This window comes from Brachycentrus maculatus, unplaced genomic scaffold (assembly GCF_059751285.1).
Source record: "Brachycentrus maculatus isolate JH-2025_06_01 unplaced genomic scaffold, ASM5975128v1 h1tg000119l, whole genome shotgun sequence".
In the NCBI taxonomy this organism is placed as follows: domain Eukaryota; kingdom Metazoa; phylum Arthropoda; class Insecta; order Trichoptera; family Brachycentridae; genus Brachycentrus; species Brachycentrus maculatus.
The window spans coordinates 398,394-417,193 of NW_028280872.1; the positions used below are offsets into that span (position 1 = coordinate 398,394).

At 31.4% G+C, this 18,800-nt stretch overlaps 1 protein-coding gene across 2 annotated transcripts in view; it reads right to left on the bottom strand.

The window, feature by feature from the left end:
- Positions 1 to 9,974: 9,974 nt before the first annotated feature.
- Positions 9,975 to 18,800, bottom strand: part of svp (COUP transcription factor 2) — a 130,878-nt gene continuing 122,052 nt past the window's right edge. For both annotated transcript variants that reach the window (XM_088259637.1, XM_088259636.1), the window contains one exon: positions 9,975 to 10,249. In XM_088259637.1, the coding sequence (XP_088115763.1) occupies positions 9,975 to 10,249 (275 nt within the window). The remainder of the gene's footprint in view (positions 10,250 to 18,800) is intronic.

The window sequence follows — 18,800 nt, forward strand, 5'->3', positions numbered from 1 at the left end:
ATGGATTTAGACTAAGGGAACTAAGGTAATCAGATTATTCTAAGGTGTACCGACATCTCAAGCTTATTTTTAGTTTCGGTATGTTTAATTTAAGAAAAAATATTTCTAAGAAACATTTTGACATCTCAAAAACTAAAAAAAAGTCTGAATTTTGATAGAGCTTTTGATCCATCATAGGCTGAATAAAATTATCACTTTATATAGTGTCATATTCACCATTCTACCCATAATTGAAAACTTGATTTTCAGTTTTCTACGTAGCTTATAATTTGACCAGTTATTTTATTCACATTTTTTGTGTTAAAATCCTTGTTTCTAAATTTGGTTTCATTAATAATAGATGACGTTGTTTTTTTTGAAAGATTATACGTTTTATCAACACAATTGAAAAATAATTTGTGGATTTTTATAAAAATATCTAACTAAAAACATTAAAATAAATGTTGTTTTTTTTTTTAAATTTACATCTACATTTAAAATCATTTTACATCTACGGTTAAGATTTTGACACAACTGTGCATACAAATGCGCGTTATTTTTTATGTAGGTACCTCTAACAAAAAAATGTTTTGAACGGCTTTTTTCAACCCAATGGCAGGGTCATCTGTTGAAAATAATAGCAACTCACGCAGTTGTATTGACAGCTACTGTCTTTTAGAATTTTTACATTTTTTGGTCGCACTGTTGTTTCTTAATTATTTTGTGTTTTTTTTATTTTTTTTATTTAATGAAAGACTGAGCCATAGCAATAGGCAGTCGTGGACAGCTAATATAAAATAAATTTTGTTAATAATAATTGTGTCTTAGAGTTCCCAAAGCAGTAACGTAGAACTATTATTTTTAATTGATTTATCTCTTAAACCAACCTGTAATTTAGTTCAAGTAACTGAGAAAAATTTCGAATTAAAAAACTGTTTTCACTGATTCATTAATTTTTTCCACATCTCAACATAAATGAAAAGAATATGGAAGTCATCTTTTTTACACCTAAGTAGAGAAAACCCCAACATATGAACAAGTATTTGGACACACTCAAAATGTTGTGAATCATTCATTTTAGATAAGACTCCTTTTGAAATGCGAGATAAATATTGTTATCTTGCATTGTAACAGTGGTTTCGCCTGTCAGGACATAATATTCGATCAAGTTTTTTTATATAGAGATTACACTCTCTGATAGTTCGATCGAAAGGGAATATCAATCTTACGTGATTATGTAGGTACTTTATGGTGTGATTGATTGATTGAAGAGTTGATACTAATCCCGAGACACTTTGGGCTTTGTGTTTGCACCCAGAATAGAAGGTTCACACGCTTTGTGAACATACGAAATGGCTCATTACAGGGCTGGTGCTAGAATATATCCCGAAAATAAGTACTGCGAAAATTAGTTGTAAAAAAAATTACTAGTGAATATGAATTAATTGAATTATGTCGGGTTGTGGTCCCGTAATAAGTGTCGCGGACTCTGGAGTCAGAGATTCTTGGTTCGAGAATTCACTCACCACAATTTGATGCCTGTTTCTATTAAACAGCCGCATAGGTTCACAGAAAAAGTATGAAATTATAAGTTTTTTTGTAAATATTAAAAACACAATTGCTTAACTTTTTTTTTTAATAAATGATAAAAATAAAATATTCCTGAATGACTCGTTTTTTTTTTAAACTGACTCTGAAATCGAGTGTTTGAAAAATATTGTAATCTATTGAATTCATGATATCTGTTCGTCTTAACGATTCAAACAAATTTATATTAAAGTAAGTTTCAAAGACTAGCAAACACTTGTTTTTAAAGAGAAATTTGTTTGTATTATTTAAAAAAATACTTCAATTTCTTACTATTTCTGTTAGCCTAAGCGGATCATTTTTAGAAATAAGTATCAAATTGTCCTAGAGTAAGTTAGAACCGAGAAACTCTGACTCAAGAGTCCGCGACACTTACTACGGGGCCACAACCCGAAACAGTTAAGTGATTAAATTCCCTATAACTAACTTGAACCCAAATTCAATTTTCGGGTAATATACTCAAAATTAAAGGTTATTGGATTGAATTGTACTTTTATTTAAATATTTATGATAATATGTGAAGCGTTTTGTCTTACTAAGATATTATCAAACACTCAGGGAGTGTTTTATATGTAAATAAAAGTAGAATTCAATCCAATAACCTTGTTTTATTTTGGATATATTACCCAAAATTTTGAAATGGAATTCTACCAACTTTCTGCAGTTACGATAAACCAAATATGAACGTCAAATATTTGAAATACTTGCCAAGTTTTAAAGTAAAATTTAAATAAAAAAGCAAAAAAAATCTTAGTTCAGCTCTGGCAGATGAATATCTCATATCGGTATCACACTGTGCGGCGTACAGGCATACACAAGCTACACAATTCTCGCTCGCTACGATCATCAGCAGATACCCAGCATCCTCCTTGTCTGTCAATCACCGGCCGCTATCCACTCAGCCGGTGGTCCATCTTGCCCGCACTAGTACGGACGTCTAGTCACAACCATCGTGCACTGCCCCGCACTAAACAATGCTCATTAAATAACACGTGTGTGCCAACATACATGACAAGAACAAAGAAGTTAGAAGTGACATCTACTCGACATTATGGAGATAATTGTACGTATTCCTTGTACCATAGTAACATTCTTCATAAGCATTTCTTTTCTCTTCTTCCAGGCTACATCCCAACTTATCGTCTTTGTAGACTGCTGGTATCAGCTTTCCTCGTCCTCGAGTTGTAGGTCGTTCTATCTTGGACAACGTCACCTAGGCCATGCATTTGAATCTGTGTTAAAAATGTTATCTTTCTGCAGAACCCATGAATTTTTTGGAGTTTCTCTAGATAACTTTCGAGGAAGATCCATTTGTATCACCTGATTTACATGTTCGCATAAGCAATTCTATCCTTTTGTTCAAATTTACAAAAATCCTCCTTATCCTAACCCAATGATGCATAGGGCACTATATCTAATTGGTGCAGGCTTACTACATCAAATGAAATGATAAATCGCAATAAAGTACTTCTAGGGTATTAAAAAAAATTAGTCATATATTACAATATTTAGATATACCTACGTATGAAAATCCATTTCTATAATAAAATTTATATATTTTTTTAAATATTATTTTATAAAGGAATAACACGCAAAGCGTCTATTTTAGATGCTTGTCTGCAGGTAGTATAGTAAACATAGGGAAGGTGAATGTGAAAAATAAATCACAAACACCCAGACCAATTTAAAATAAATCTTTCTTAAATTCATTTTGCAACTGTGCGGGAATCGAACCCGCCACGCCAGTTTCGCAGTCGAGCGTCTACCCAACTACGCCACGGCGCCTGTTCATCAATATAAAATCCTACTTAAAACCCTTATCAAAACTTATATGATATTATTATAATATTACTTTACTATAATTCACTCAGCATCTGAGAATAATTCATATAAAATCATGGTTTTCAATCCCTGTCCTGTTATGTATATAACACAGAATTTTTTCTAGCCACTCACCATTATTCAAACTTGTATTAAATTATACTTTACATTGTATATACCTACGGAAGTTACGAGGAAAACAAAATATTTTTTCTTGAAAACGATCACATGTCACTTCAACCCTTACGTTTTCAGCTGTAGATACTCATTTCAGTATACCTGAAACAGGCCATGAAAATTCATATGAGCAATTATTCCCCAATGTTCATTATTGTCAAACAAGCCGTCTGATTAATATTTCGTACACGGCTGATTGACGACTGTCTGACCTGTTCGCTCTCGCCACTTTTATAGCGGGAGCGAGGAGCACAGAACTCGAGGTGGGCGGGACCACGCCCCCACCAACCAATCAGGTCGCGACCCCGCGACGTTTTCGCGTCACTTTTATAAGACATTTGAATTCAGAGCAATATGTCATCAGACGGAAACAAAATGTTTAGAATTTAGATTTATAAAAATAAATATTTGGTCACTCGCCTAATTCCTATGTCCGCCTCTGCAGTGTAGCAATTAGCTTATTTAAATAACAAGCAAAACTTTCAGGTTCGATTCCTGAAATTTTTGGAATATCTAAATTCACTCGGACGACACTTGTTAGGGAAGATCAAAAACACTGTCTAGTAATGATACTAATTAATCTAAAAATATCTGTGCATTCCAGACGAATTGGTTGAAATATGTCTCAAGCTTCGATCGACTTCAACAACTTTATTTATAGTAACAATTAACTTTACTTTGATCCCACCAGCTCGCAACCAGCGCACTAAATCTAGCGAGCCTGTATTTGCTATTGTGGGCCCGATGGCATAAAATGTTATTCTACCACCTCGCTCTCACTGTTTTTAGCAGTTATAATCAGTGAGAGCGAGGTTATCATCAGATTTTTTTTTTTATAATCAATTTTTTTTAAATGAATTCCACAATTTTATTTGCCTTAATTTAATCAAAATATAGCGACCTTGAAGTTGTATTTTACAAAAAATGGGCTTATGTACCAAAATTTTACTTTTATTTGCCGTAATATTTATACATTTATTTCAATTTCAATTTATTTTTTTACAATTAACATACACATTACAAACTTAAATGGCTTGGTGGGTCTCTGCAAAAAAATATTTTTAATATGTTTATAATTGTTCTTTAAATAAATGTATACAAATTAATGTTAATAAATAAAAGATAAAATAATTAAAATATTTTTTGGTTAAAATAACGATATTTCTTGGTTAAAATGTTGTTCTCATTGCACATTATAAATTTAGCGGTCGTTTCAGATTCGTGACGTAGTATTCGTTTCGTTTCGCTGAAAGCGCAGACCATCGCAGCAAACCGACGGGCGTACGTTCCCACGAAAATCACCTGCCGTGACATTGTCTCTTCATAACCCCGCAAACGGTCATTACGAGTACTAAAATCACAGTTCCGTTGGTGACCCTTCGCCGATTGACCCCAACCGGGTCTGGGTAAACCAGATCACGCTGTAGTGATTTTAGTACATGTCATTTTATACTTTCGATACAATGGAACAGGTGATTGTCGAATGCATTGAAATTAGTATGATATATGAATCAATAAAATGATCATAAAAGAGTATGTACATATAAGGCCCAGTAGTCAATATCCCACAACTTATTTTTCTTAACAAGGTTTTTATAATATACCCATCTTATAAATCGTCTTCTTCTTCTTCTAACCATCAACTTATCCGCACCCAAAATTGTAGAGGCCACTGCATAGTATGGAAGCAGTGTTACTTTGATCGCTTATTGTATGAAGGGAAAGTGATCAATCTAGCGCTTCAGGTACCAGCCAAGGGTGATAAAAATATAAATAAGAGAGAAAAATCAGTTTTGATGTTTTTTTTACAAAAAGAGAAATATTTGTGTTTTAATTATTTACACAAATTTTTCAATTTCAAACTATTTCTGTGAGCCTAAGCGGCTCATTATTAGAAATAGGTATCAAATTGTGGTAGAGTGGGTTGAACCGAGAAACTGAGTAAAAAGTCCGCGACACTAACCACGGGACCACAACCAGACACATACCCCCCCGACCCCCCATTCGAGACCCTCTTTTGAATTGAACCCGGGATCTCCAATTCCACAGCTAAGATGCTTTAACCACTATTTTTGTATAGATTTATATTATCCACTGACACTTCGTGATGGAATTGCATTTTAATATATTATTAGATTAAAACCAATATTTTTTGCTTTTCCACTTTATTTTTATTTGACCAGCGACCGGGTTTCGTCGTTACCGACATCATCAGACTGGTCAAGTCTGATGATGTCGGTAACGACGAAACCCGGTCGCTGGTCAAATAAAAATAAAGTGGAAAAGCAAAAAATATTGGTTTTAATCTAATAATACTTTAACTACTACACTACGGAGGTGGCAAAAATATAACTGTTAAATATCCTTAACTATTTATTTTCTATGGAAGCTCAAATATTATAAAAATCAATATTTCTGATGTAAAATATACTGCTATAACCAATTTATCACATTATTTCCATGGTTTAAATTTAAATGATCTTTCTATCATTAAGATTCACTAACACAGCCGAGCTATTTCAGTAGGAACCACCAATTTGATTTTTATTTTAAGTGCGTAGTTACAATACCAGTGAGAGCGCATTAAAGCTTTATCAAAATCCATTAACCAGACTCATAAAAAAATGAAATCCATTAAAAATTATACTCGCGCCGTGTAAAAGTAATGTCGCTATCTTAACTTTAATGATGATTTTAGCCGCCAGGTGGCTATAGGCAACCGGAGGCTCAGGTGCGGTTCGCTTCTCCGCTAACTTAACCTGAGTGCAAAGTTTCCCCAATTATTATTTTCCCTTAAAAGTTCGCTGTGAGTTTGTCAAACAGGCATAGATGTTGATTAGCTTTACCTGAAATGAAAACTTTTAGTCCCTACTTTAGAAAATATAAGTCCCTACTTACCAATATATCATAATTTCAATATGAAATTCTCTTTAAATTAATTTCCTTGTATTAAAATTCCTATTGTTTGCATTCTCATCTTGTATGGGACTTTACGCTCTCTTTTAATATCTTAGTAATAAAAAGTCAAAACCAAATATTTACAATGATTAATTAATTAATCAATAGTTTTAATACTTTTTAATATCAGAAGAGTCAAGAAGTTGAAGAATCAAGTAAAAGCCAGCTGGATGTCAAAATAACGAATGAGAATATTCGTTCTTATTTCCACCTTATTCAAGGATTATTTGCATTTGATGAATGCATTTAAAATTCAATACTTATCACTTGTACATCTTCATAAAGTTCAGCGTAAATCATATGTGTCTTCTTCCTGGGATGCAGCCATTTATTGTCTTGGTAGACTACTGGGGTCAGCTCTCCTCGTCCTCAGGTTGTAGGTCCTTCTGTCTCGGATAACGTCATCAGGCCATGTCTTCGAACCATATTTTCTGTTTGGAGCAATTATGAATTTTTAGATACATATCATTCGAGGAAGATCCATTTCATATGTGTCTCAACAAAGACAAAGCGTCTATCGTTTTTATACGTAAGGAGATAGAAGTCTGAGCATTCCAGGGCTTACGACCTTGCATTTGGTTGGCTTGTAAATTATTCTTATACTCTTGTTAATTTTTTACCATAACTCATTCATCCATATTGCATTAATTTTTAAAAGATGTATATATGCACTGACATACTAGTTGTGAATTTGTGAAGTATTTAGCAGTGTCTGGATATAGAATAAATAAAAATAATAATGGTTACAATCAAATTGTCTTCATGTTACTTTTTTTTTCAATTAATACCTAAACTAACTAACTAACCATCACGCCGCTTCCCCGTAGGGGTAGGCAGAGAGAATGGAACGCCACACCACTCTGTCTTTGCAAACATTCTTCGCCTCTACTACATTCATGCATCTCCTCATACATACCCGACGATTATTACGACTCCTGACCGGCCACTTTCAAGTATTTGACATACCTGATTGTGCCAGGTTTTCCTCGGTCTTCCTCTTTTTTTTTACAATCAATACCTTATATCCTTTACTCAGTTTTGGGTTTGAAACCATCATTGATTTTGATACTTATTTTTATTACGTTTTGGAATTTGGAAAGGTCATTGACATGTTTATTTTTTGTAATAAAAGATGTTTTTAAGGGACAAATAATATAATATATTTTTTAATTTATCTTATTTATTTACATTTCTCTATTTTATTATAAAAACGATCAAAAATATTACGTCGTAGCAAATATTAATGTGATGATTCGCCACACTAAAAAATAAAAACATTTTTCAATCACTACATTCTAATATACGATCAAATAATTTTAACATTTTACTTATTTACATTAGGAAATTCATTTACGTAGTATTTTTTTAAATCAAAATAATAAATACAAAAGCTATTGCAATATTGTTATTGAAAACAATCAAAAGATCTTAATGTTTTTTATTTTATTTTTTATCTACTGCAGTACTCTCACGAACCACAATATCAGACCATTTTTTATCATTAAATACGATGATAAGAGAGGGAGATATTTTGGTAACGTTGTGGTACCTACACACACATACAAACATACAACATACGTACTTAGGTATTTTTGACAATTTAATATTTTTTTGAGAAAATAGGAGATTTAACCTGAATGTTCTTTAAGGAGAATTACATTTTTAAAAAGAAATTTTGAGTAAGAAAAATGATTTTAAAATAATCCAGATTTGTGAATTATTATTTGGACAATCTCAAAGTGTTGCAAATTATAGATATAGTTTTGGACTTGAGATGTTCTGGTTTCAGAAAAAAATGTTGTGTTTTGATTTTCAAATTACAGTTAAAAGTTTTTTTCAGGATATTTCAGGATCTATCTTTTTATAGGGAAAAAAGATTTTGATACATTTTTTAGGATAAACATTTTTTATTATGAGAATGTTTTTTTTAACCAAGTAAATAATCAGTTTTATATCGCATGGTATATCATGTTCAGCTTTTAAGGAACTTACAACCATAATGTTAATTTTTTGTTAGTTTCACTAATGAGTAATTATGAGATTTTTTGGGTCGACGGGACATGTTCCAAAGTATCGGAATGAATGGTGACCCTAAAACTACTTGACTTTACACAGCGATCTTGGATTTTTTTGCATTATTCCAATGATTTTAAGATAAAGTCCCTTAAAACATTTATTTTGTGTATTTGATTAGGTTGGTTTTGTAAAAATAAATAAATATTTTGACTTTTTAAACAATGAAAATATCGAATTAAAGTAGAAATAATTTTTTAAATTTTATGGCAAGATTACAAGTATATAAATAAGTTCTTTTTACATAATTATAAAATTTTCCAAAAACACTAATTTTAATATTGCTACGTATGGTTAACCATTAACATCTTAGATGATATTTAACAAAACAACAAACACATAAAAAAATTCTCAATATGTATAAAATTTTATAAATTAATATTCATTGTAGCACATAAACAATACTTAATATGAATGTCAACTACCGACTTATTTTCAACGAACACTCAATCTATGTTACTTGATTTTTTAAAGAAAAAATATATAAATTGCCGCATACTTTATTGAAATGCTGATTGAAATGATATTCGTATTAAATCCTATTTTGTACAACAGTCTTAAAATTTGATTATTTTAGATGTGTTTTAATAGAAAGTAGATTTTAACAAAACAGCCTCGTATTAAGTGTAATTCATTATCGAAATGTCTTTGATAAGATTTTTAAATTTAAGCTCCTATATCCTTAATTCTGACTGATCAATATACTATTTGATATTAGAAATATCGCAGGAGTCCCGGGCGTTGTTGTGGTCCAAGAGACTGTCGATCATGATGGAAGATTTGGCCAGAGACTTGTCTGGGTTGGACGATAGGCAGACGGATCCAGCTGTCTCGTTGCAGCTAGAAGAACTGCAGTTCGATGCGAGACCGTCGAAACTGTTCTTCGACCCTCCGGCTACTCCGACTTCTCCCGCCATCGCCATATGATATGAAGAAGAATTATTGTTTTCAAACATTGCACTGTGATGCTCGCAAGACGCCGCCATCTTGACTTTGCAGTCTGATACCTCCGCGTTCCCGCCAACTGAGGACTTGGCACCCCTGATATAGTCGAAACAGTTGGTAGTGCTGTCCACCGTGACGTCACTGATCATTCCATTATTCTCGGAAAATATATCGGAAGAAACAGCGTTCTGTTTCTCGTTCCTCGCTTTGCTCGCTGAGCAAGCTTCTAGGTTCGCCGCCGCCGCGAACTGGCTCTGCTGGGCGTGATACGAGAAAGAAAACTGGTGATCTTGGGGCTGGTGGAACTGCGCCGGGGCCAGGTGGTTCTGGAAGTTGACCAGGAATCTCTCTTGAGGGTTGAGGTACGTCGGAAAGCCAGCGTGGAAGGCGGCGGTTGAAGATCAGGCGGAAGCTAACTGCCTCCAAACTGTGTGTCACATCGAGTTCATGTAGGGCCAGGAGAAGGAGCTCCCTGAGAGCAACATGTCTCTGATCAGCGTCTCGATGGGAGTCTTGCCGACCAGTCTGACGAAGAACAATTGTTCTATGACCTGCGAACTGACCGTTCTAAGGGAAGGTAATCTGAGGAGCAGTTTGCCGAATCTGGTGGGCTGATTCGGATATTGGGTTCTACAGTATTCCTCCAGGGCGCATTGCGACTTCTCTTGAAGGCCTTCTATGTGAGCAACGTCTGATAAGCCACACGCATCTGTGAACAATATAAAAAAATACATTAGTAAAACAAATAAATGTTCGTATTATTTTTTTGGGCTCGAACCGAGAAACTCTGACTTAAGAGTCCGCGACACTAGCCACGGGACCACAACCCGACACATTATTATTTGAATAGTGTGGTTGTCAATTCTACCTATGATGAATCACTTGAATTTCACTCGAGACATCTATTGGTGAAATGAAAGAAACTTTTTGGCTTTCATATGTTTATCCATATTTTTCGTCATCTATGTTGAGATGTTAAAAAATAATATGAAAAATAACTGCTATAATTAGAGACAATCCAGATTTGTGACCAAGTATTTGGACACATTCAAATTGCTGAAAAAATAATGTTTATCATCCAAATGTCAAAAGAAAAACCCTTTCACACAATAAATTAAATAAGAATCTCACTCAAAAACTCTCAGCCTCTTCCAACTAGGGTAACTCTCATCTCTTATTCACCTTTAACTTTAAAGTAAGAATTAATTTGTCCTACTCAAAACAGGACCAAACATCTTTCAATTCTGAACTCCGAAATTGTTCTTATTTTGACTTCCTTGTTCTGAATAACTTGATTAAAACTTCTTAAAACATCGGGGGGGAAATTATTTACATAATTGTTGTTTGTTGGACTCTCAGAATTAAACCGTCTTGGCTTAATTGAAACACATTGCTTTTATATCACGAATAATTTGTCAAATTTATTACTATCAATTCGAAAAAAGTGGCAACTCTTATTACATCTCTCATATGTTTCGCCTACTTTCAAAATCCGCCAGATCCAATTTTATAAGATTAAAAAATTTATGAATGCCAATTGGACGTTTCATTGTTTAAAATATTTCATAATAATAAAACCCTTACTGCACCCCAATGGTGCATAGGGCACTGCTTCATATAAACGCAGTGTTATCTCGATCGTTTTACACATGAAGGAAAGGTGATCAGCCCTCCACTTCAGGTACCAGTCCAGTGTAATATTGAATAAATATTAGAGTGAAAAAATCACTTATATTTATTGAACCCCCCTGGCAATCGAACCCGGGACCTCCAGAACGGTAGCCGAGCATGCTGACCATTACACTACGGAGGCGGACTTAAAATATTTAAAGACTTGAAAACTCTGCTAAGAATACTTAAAAACAGCGTTGTATTTCAAATTCCGCTATGTTCATGAAACTTGCCTTCTGACCCATATCGGCCAATCAGATAGCGGGGATAGGTAAAAAAATTATGATGACGTCATTATCGGTTTGCGTCTCGTGTTTTTTTTTTACTTAAAATAATCCAAAAAAAATGGAAAAATTCTCTATTTCATAATATTTTATCTAAACACAGAATCTTTTAAAAATATACCCGGAGAATTTTGAATTTTTTGTAAAATCTACTTACATGGATCTGGCGCATTTTGAAAGCACGCGACACATATATCCTTAGAATAACCAATGTACATACATTTATTATTCTGCACGAAAAATATGAAACGGAAATAGATATGCTTTTTTCCGTTTCGTAATGGAAAGTGTCGCAATAGAGAAAGAAGCTACTAATGGATGTAAAGAGACGAAAATAATTTCGTAAGCTGTAAGAATATAATAGGATTTATTTCCTCACTTATATTGATGATAATACAACGTTAGAAATAGGAAACAATAATTGTATGAAAGATTTATTTTATTTATTTCATGTAATTTATACAAGTAGAAAAAAGAACGAGAAAAGCCAATAGTTTTCCTTTAAAAAAAACCTTATTTTATTTTATATGATACATAAAGATTCAAACGAATTGTTTTTTTTTAATTTTCTAGAATGAAGCAGATAAAATCCAGATTTTACTTTATTTAAAGTCATTCTTTAGATATAAAAAATATGAATTTCACTACGTAACACCATTTTTATGTAGGTCCAAGTAGCAAGTATTTTAAAACAGGAATGAAGTTGAAGTTGGGTGGGAATTGAACCACAGGTCTTCAATAGTCCACTCCTCTGGCAAACTACAGTCTCTAGATTATTTATAAACTAAATATATTTAACTATTGATTTAATTTTTAAAAAAAATATCTACATTTATCCACTTGTATATATACATATATGTAATTATTTTTATTTTTTATTTATTTATTTAATATAAAATTACAAAAGATTTATTTGTAATTTTAATTAATTTTCTAGACTTTTCTACTTTTATAATCTTAAAATCAATAACGCAGTTCTCTCTAATAATGAGACTAAGCTCTTGTACTTGAAGAGGGACTAACACGTATTAATTATTTGTCATGTTTGTTGGTAATCTTTTTTTTAATGATTTTTTTGTTGTTTTATTATTCTTTCTTAGATTAACATGTATATTGATTAATTTTATTTTGTTAGCATTTTAATGTCTTCAATATATTTTTTTTAATATCTGTAGGAAGGTTATCAAAGTACTTTAGAACGATGTTTTTAATAAACAATTTTTTTAAATAATTAGACTGGCCAGTATTCTAAAATGCATATATATTGTGTGTATTAAGTTCTTCGAATGTACTGACAATAACTTAGGCTCGTAATATAAATAAATTCAGTTTAATTTTTACTTTGCATGGCATGTGTTACTGCATGGTATATCACGAATGATATCTAAGCAGATAGGTACTTAACGAACGAACAAGTGACTAACAATACTGGAACATTAAAAGTACAAACATTTACTTTTTCTTCTAAGAATTAATAAACACGCGATGGTCGAATAATGGATGATGCAGCAATTATAAATTCAACCATTTTCAGAACACGACTCGAATGACTCGAATAATACAGTTTGAGGAATACTTTAATTCATGAGACATTCGGAGAATTAACATTTAAACTATGGACATACCTAGCTTAGAACAATATGCCACATGAGTGAAAAATCCTGTTTATGATATGTAGCCTATTTTTATGCATCTTATCGAAAAACAGACAAATTCCTAGTGATATCTAAGATTTTAAGATAGTTAAAAATATTTTTTAAAAACATTGTTGAGAAAATTAATAAAGGTGTGTTTAGATGGTTTAGGCATGTGAATCGAATGATTAAAGAAAGAAAAATCAAATAAATTTATGAGGTGGATTTGGTTGATAATAGAAGCAGAGGAAGACCGAAGAAAGCTTGACATTATCTAGAATTTCAAATACTTAAAGATGGTCCGACGACATAGTCGCCGGACGACATAGTGTGGGGGGTATAAACTGGCTGCAAGCAGCAACCAACCGTAGGAAATGGAAAGAAGGGTGAGAGGACTATATCCAACAGTGGAGGTCAGAAGGAGCTCATGAAGAAGAAGAAGAAGAAAAATGGTCTGGTCAGGAGTTGGAATAATCGGTGTGTATGTATTAGAATATGTATGAATATGGAAAAGGCGAAGATTGCGTACAAAGACAGATTGGTATGACGTTATATTCTCTATGCCTACCCTGCTGGTCAGTTAGTTAGTTAGTTTTAAAAAAGGTCAATTTAAAAAAAAAAATCATTTAAAAAAAATTCAAAACAGAATTTATTAAAAGAAACCGATGTTTAATTCAATCTCTTAACCTAATTACGAAATTGAATGAACAAATTTCGATCCAAATTGCATATTTCTAACACCTTATATACTTAACATATGTAAATCTTAATACATTTATTTTTGAAGAAAATAAAGACGATAAAATGTTATTTTAATTAGTTTGTCATTTCGCAATAGTTTTGAATGTTTAATGTTTAATTAGTTCACGATTAAGAGAGAAAACACATCAAGTGGAATCGTGAGAAATCACTCAACTAGGGTGTGCTGAAACGAAGACATTGCACGACGTTGGAGTATTACATGAAGATGATGTCTAGAATAAAGGACTGCTATAATTGGAAATAGGGAGAACTATACTGTTACGGCATGGAAAGAGAACAAGAAAAAATATTTTTGGCTTAAATTAGGTTATTAGATTGTATGTAGTATGCTGTTTTAAAAATCTTAAAATAAAAATGAATTGAATGGGAGAAGTAAAATACAAATATAAAAAAATGTTTATATTTCAGATATAAATTTGAATCATAAAACTGCTTTTTATCTAAGATAATAAAAGTACAGCTGTAAATTTATTACATTTTAAAACATAAATTAGCTACGTTAATGAAGTTTTGTGTGAGATGTAAAATTCACGATATTTAGAGTGTGTCAAAATTTTTCTCAAATACTGGATTTGCTCCACTTAGGAGTAAATCCAGTATTTGACCAGTGACCGGGTCTCGTCGGTAACGATGAATTCCGGTTGCTGGACGAATAAATTAAATTTTATTTATTGATTTGACCTTTAATTTTAATATTTTAAATATTAAAATCAAACTAACATTGAAAGTAGTTTTATAATGCCACAACTATGCGAACAATTGTGAGGATTTTTTTTTAATGTTTTCAAAAAAATTAAATATATAGCTTAGTAGATCCTTAAAAGAAGTGTTTGATTTAAATATTTAAAATATAAATAAAATATTTGCATAAAAAAAAACAAAATATTTTTTTGTTATATAAATTTAAATCTAAAAATTGACATACATCTTTGATGAAAGCCAAATAAATAAAGATACGTTTTTACAGTAATATATGTTTATATTTTTTCAATGCATGTCATATAATATATATGCCATATGAACTTCTTGGAAAGTCTTGCATACTTTACTTAAGATTTAAAATAAAAATAAATAATTAAATTGAAAAAAAAATCTTCATTATTTTCATCGTGTAAAACTGTTAGATCAAAGAATGGTAAGTACATAAAGTCAATCGCATTTCCAAAAAAAATAGTCAATTAAAAACCTTATTTTTTTTCGTCATGTAAAAATGTTTAAAAAATGGTTCGTAAGTAAATCAGTAAAAAAAAAGTTAATTACAAAAAAATTAATAAATCAATTAAAACCCTTAGTTTTTTTCATCATGTAAATCTATTTTGAAAATAGCATTCAAGTAAATAGTAGGTATACTGTAAAAGGGGTCATCGATTGGTCCGATTCTGCACCAAACGATCAATTAAACTAGCGAGTGGGTTTGAGATTTCCGAACGCGACCCCGTGGAATTCTTCTGCAGGCAAAGCACGGAATTGTCTTTTCAATATACGGGTCACAAAACACGGGGTCAATTCATTAGAGTGATTAACAGCGAATGGATACACAAAATCTCCCGGCTAACTGTATGGGCGAGTGCGTGAACTCTTGAACTGTCTGGTAAATGGATGTGAAACGTAAAATACAGTTAATAACTAATATGGTAAAGTGGTGTTTTACTGAACAAGAGATCAAGAATTCGAATTTCAACATGAAAAGGAAAATATTTAAATAAATATATTTATATTATTTAAAATATGTGAATAACGAATTTGTAAATAGAAACAGAGATGAAAACTTGGGATGATCTATTATTTCACAGTTGTCAAAGGGAGCCGGCATATCGGCCGTAAGTGAGAGGAGATGCATGAATGTGAGGGGAAAATTGTCTGGAAGGACAGATTAGTGGGGCGTTCTATTATCTTTGCCTACCGGCGTGATGGTTTAGATATTTATGTAATTATAAATTAGGTCTAGTTTTTTGTGCCCTTTAAACATATCAATTTATGCATCAAATTAAAATTAAGTTTTTACAAAAAACTATCGAAAATAATCACAGTTTTATCAACAGCACTCAATGAAAACTCTTAAAGTATGAATTTTAGCTCAAAGTTAAGTTAAGTTTTCTCAATCAACAAAATTTTGACCTTAAGTCAAGAAAATTAAAAATCCCTGATTAATTTCCGGAAATGAATGAAGTACATATGTTTTTTTAGTCCTCAAGCTCCCAGAAAATGGGCATTTTAATCATAATTCGGAAGCTGAAAAGTCGGTAGCAGTAAAATTAATAAAAAAGTAAAAGTAATAAGTAAATAATTATAGACTCACCCAATAAAATATCAAAGGGATGTACACTGTTATGTTATAGATTATAATAGAATAAATTATGCATTTTAAATCCTCTGCACGCCTCTGACAAACGTTCCATTATATATTATGGTAGTTTCACGTCTACACTATTATATGTCTGTACATCTTAAGAGGAATGCATCAATTAAATGACGTTTGATTCTACATAGAATAAATCAATTAAATATCACAATTGATGTACCCATTCCTCCTTGACAAGCTAAGCATTGTGAATATTTATCATTGTGTGCGTGAAGACTCCACTTTTTATACTATCGAGTATTATTTTTTGGTTGTTTTCTCAAATAATTTGAATATATTTTTATTGTATCTATTCGATATTGTTTTAAAAATAAATTTAAGACATTTTCTCACTTAAAGCAGTGTTTTATTAAATGAGACCATAAAGCCTCGTATTTTTTTGTTACTGTAAATTTGACTATTGAGTACCTACAATGCTATTTATTAAGGTTCTCCCTTAAATACGGATTTGGATCGACTTTATCAATGTCGTTTTGGTGAATTACTTTTCCTTTATTATAGTTGTGTGCGTTTTTTATGTTGAATGTATACGCACACCTATTATTTAAAAAATAATAATAATAAGATACGGTCATATATGAAAATTTTATGTATTTTTTCCATGAAAAAATTTACATTTTTGGTCATAAGGCAACCTGTGACTGCGCCTATTAATATTTTCATTTATTTTTTTGATATTTTTGCGAAATGATCCAATGGTTTTCTTATTTTTACAAACATATATTTACTTTCAAAATATAGAATTTAACCTCCTGCTGATGTTTTGAGACCGATTCAACCGTTTGCAACTAACCAAAATAAAATAAAAATACTAATGTGACAAATAATTCAAATTGAAAAATGCACCCATATTCGGATAAATTTTGATCGTTTAATTTATTATTGTCGATTCGGTACTGGTATCAAGAGTGGAATGAATCAGAAAAACACATATCTCCAATTGAAACAAACCCGCTCACCCACTTTGCAGCAACAGTCAATAAGCGGAAAGGGGTCAATTTTATTGACACCATCTATCAATTTAAAAAGTTCCATATTTCATTGATTCTCTTAAATAACACCACTTGAGCACTATTTGTATTGCTCATATTGTCATTCAAGACTATTTATTTACTTTGGTTTCGATAAAAATAAATGATTTATCATATCGTAGTCGTACAGGAGAAAGTGACCAACTAACAAAACGTAAAATGTTCAGGAGGGCAATTTAAGTCACTTTTTCTTGGCAAGAAAAAAAAATATCAATGCAGTTAGTAATTTTTTACAAGTTTATATATTATACTTCCATGTTTAAAATCCTTTGGGATTTTTTCAGGGCAATATTAAGCTAGTAAGATATCAAATAGTCAATGATTACGTTTTTGTAAAAAAATGCACTTGGTCACTTTCTCCTGTATGACTACGATATTATTGAATGAAATTTTATGTAAAATAATAAACGATCTTAAATTTTAGTATGACGAATCAATTAAATATAAAAGTATTTAAGTAAAAATAAGTGGCCCTAGGATTGATCCCACCTTTCTGATATTATAATGATACCACTTGAGTACTATTTGTATTGCTTATATCGTCATACAAGACTATTTATTTACTTTGGTTTCGATAAAAATATATGATTTATCATATTATTGAATGAAAATTTATGTGAAATAAAAACCTTAATCTTAAATTTTAGTATTACGAATCAATTTAATATAAAAGAAAAAATAAGTGCCCTAGGATCGATCCCACCTTTATGCCGAATGTAGTACTAATTTGACACAATTGATAAGGCGTATCTTCTCTACTATTTTATTTTACAAAACAAAAACAAAAAATCTTATTGAAAGTAGCTCACACATCCTTCTTCCTATGTTAATAAATGTATAAAATAAGTTTGCATGAAAATTATGTTTAAACGTTTTTATCGGCCGTAAGCCGTCGCTAAATTTCGTAATCATTTTCAAATTGCTACTTCTACCCTCAGAAATTTAAATGTCACCAAAACATGTGGCCCTTATTTCGGAAGAAATTTGAAATACAATGGGGTTATTATATTTCTCTTTGAGAAATTTTCACCCTTGCTTTTTTATATTAAAGCAAAATAGATTTTTAACGACCTTGGAAAACGTGACGCAACCCCTAAATTGGGAAATGAAAGTCAAATTTAATTGTGTTTTGAATTCAGAAAAAAAAACAAAGGAAATACATCGTTTAAACAATTTTCTTTTAAATTTTGCAGTCATGTACCATAAATATCTATTTATGACAGGGTATATTTAGTGGTTGATGCGATTGAAAGCTGTTTACGTGGATTCCTAATCATTTGTGGAAAAAAAAAATTTGGTATTTTAAGTAATATTCAACGAACAGCACTTAAGGCCCAACATGCGATAAATAGGACTAAATAACTTAATTTTCTGTTAGCCAAGGTAACATTAACGAATTTTAAAATTTTTATAAGAATACCGTTTTTGTATTGAAAAAATATATTTTCCTGTAAATAAATATATTATTTTGTACAGAAAACACTTTGGTACCTATTGAAAAATAGGGGGCTTAAAA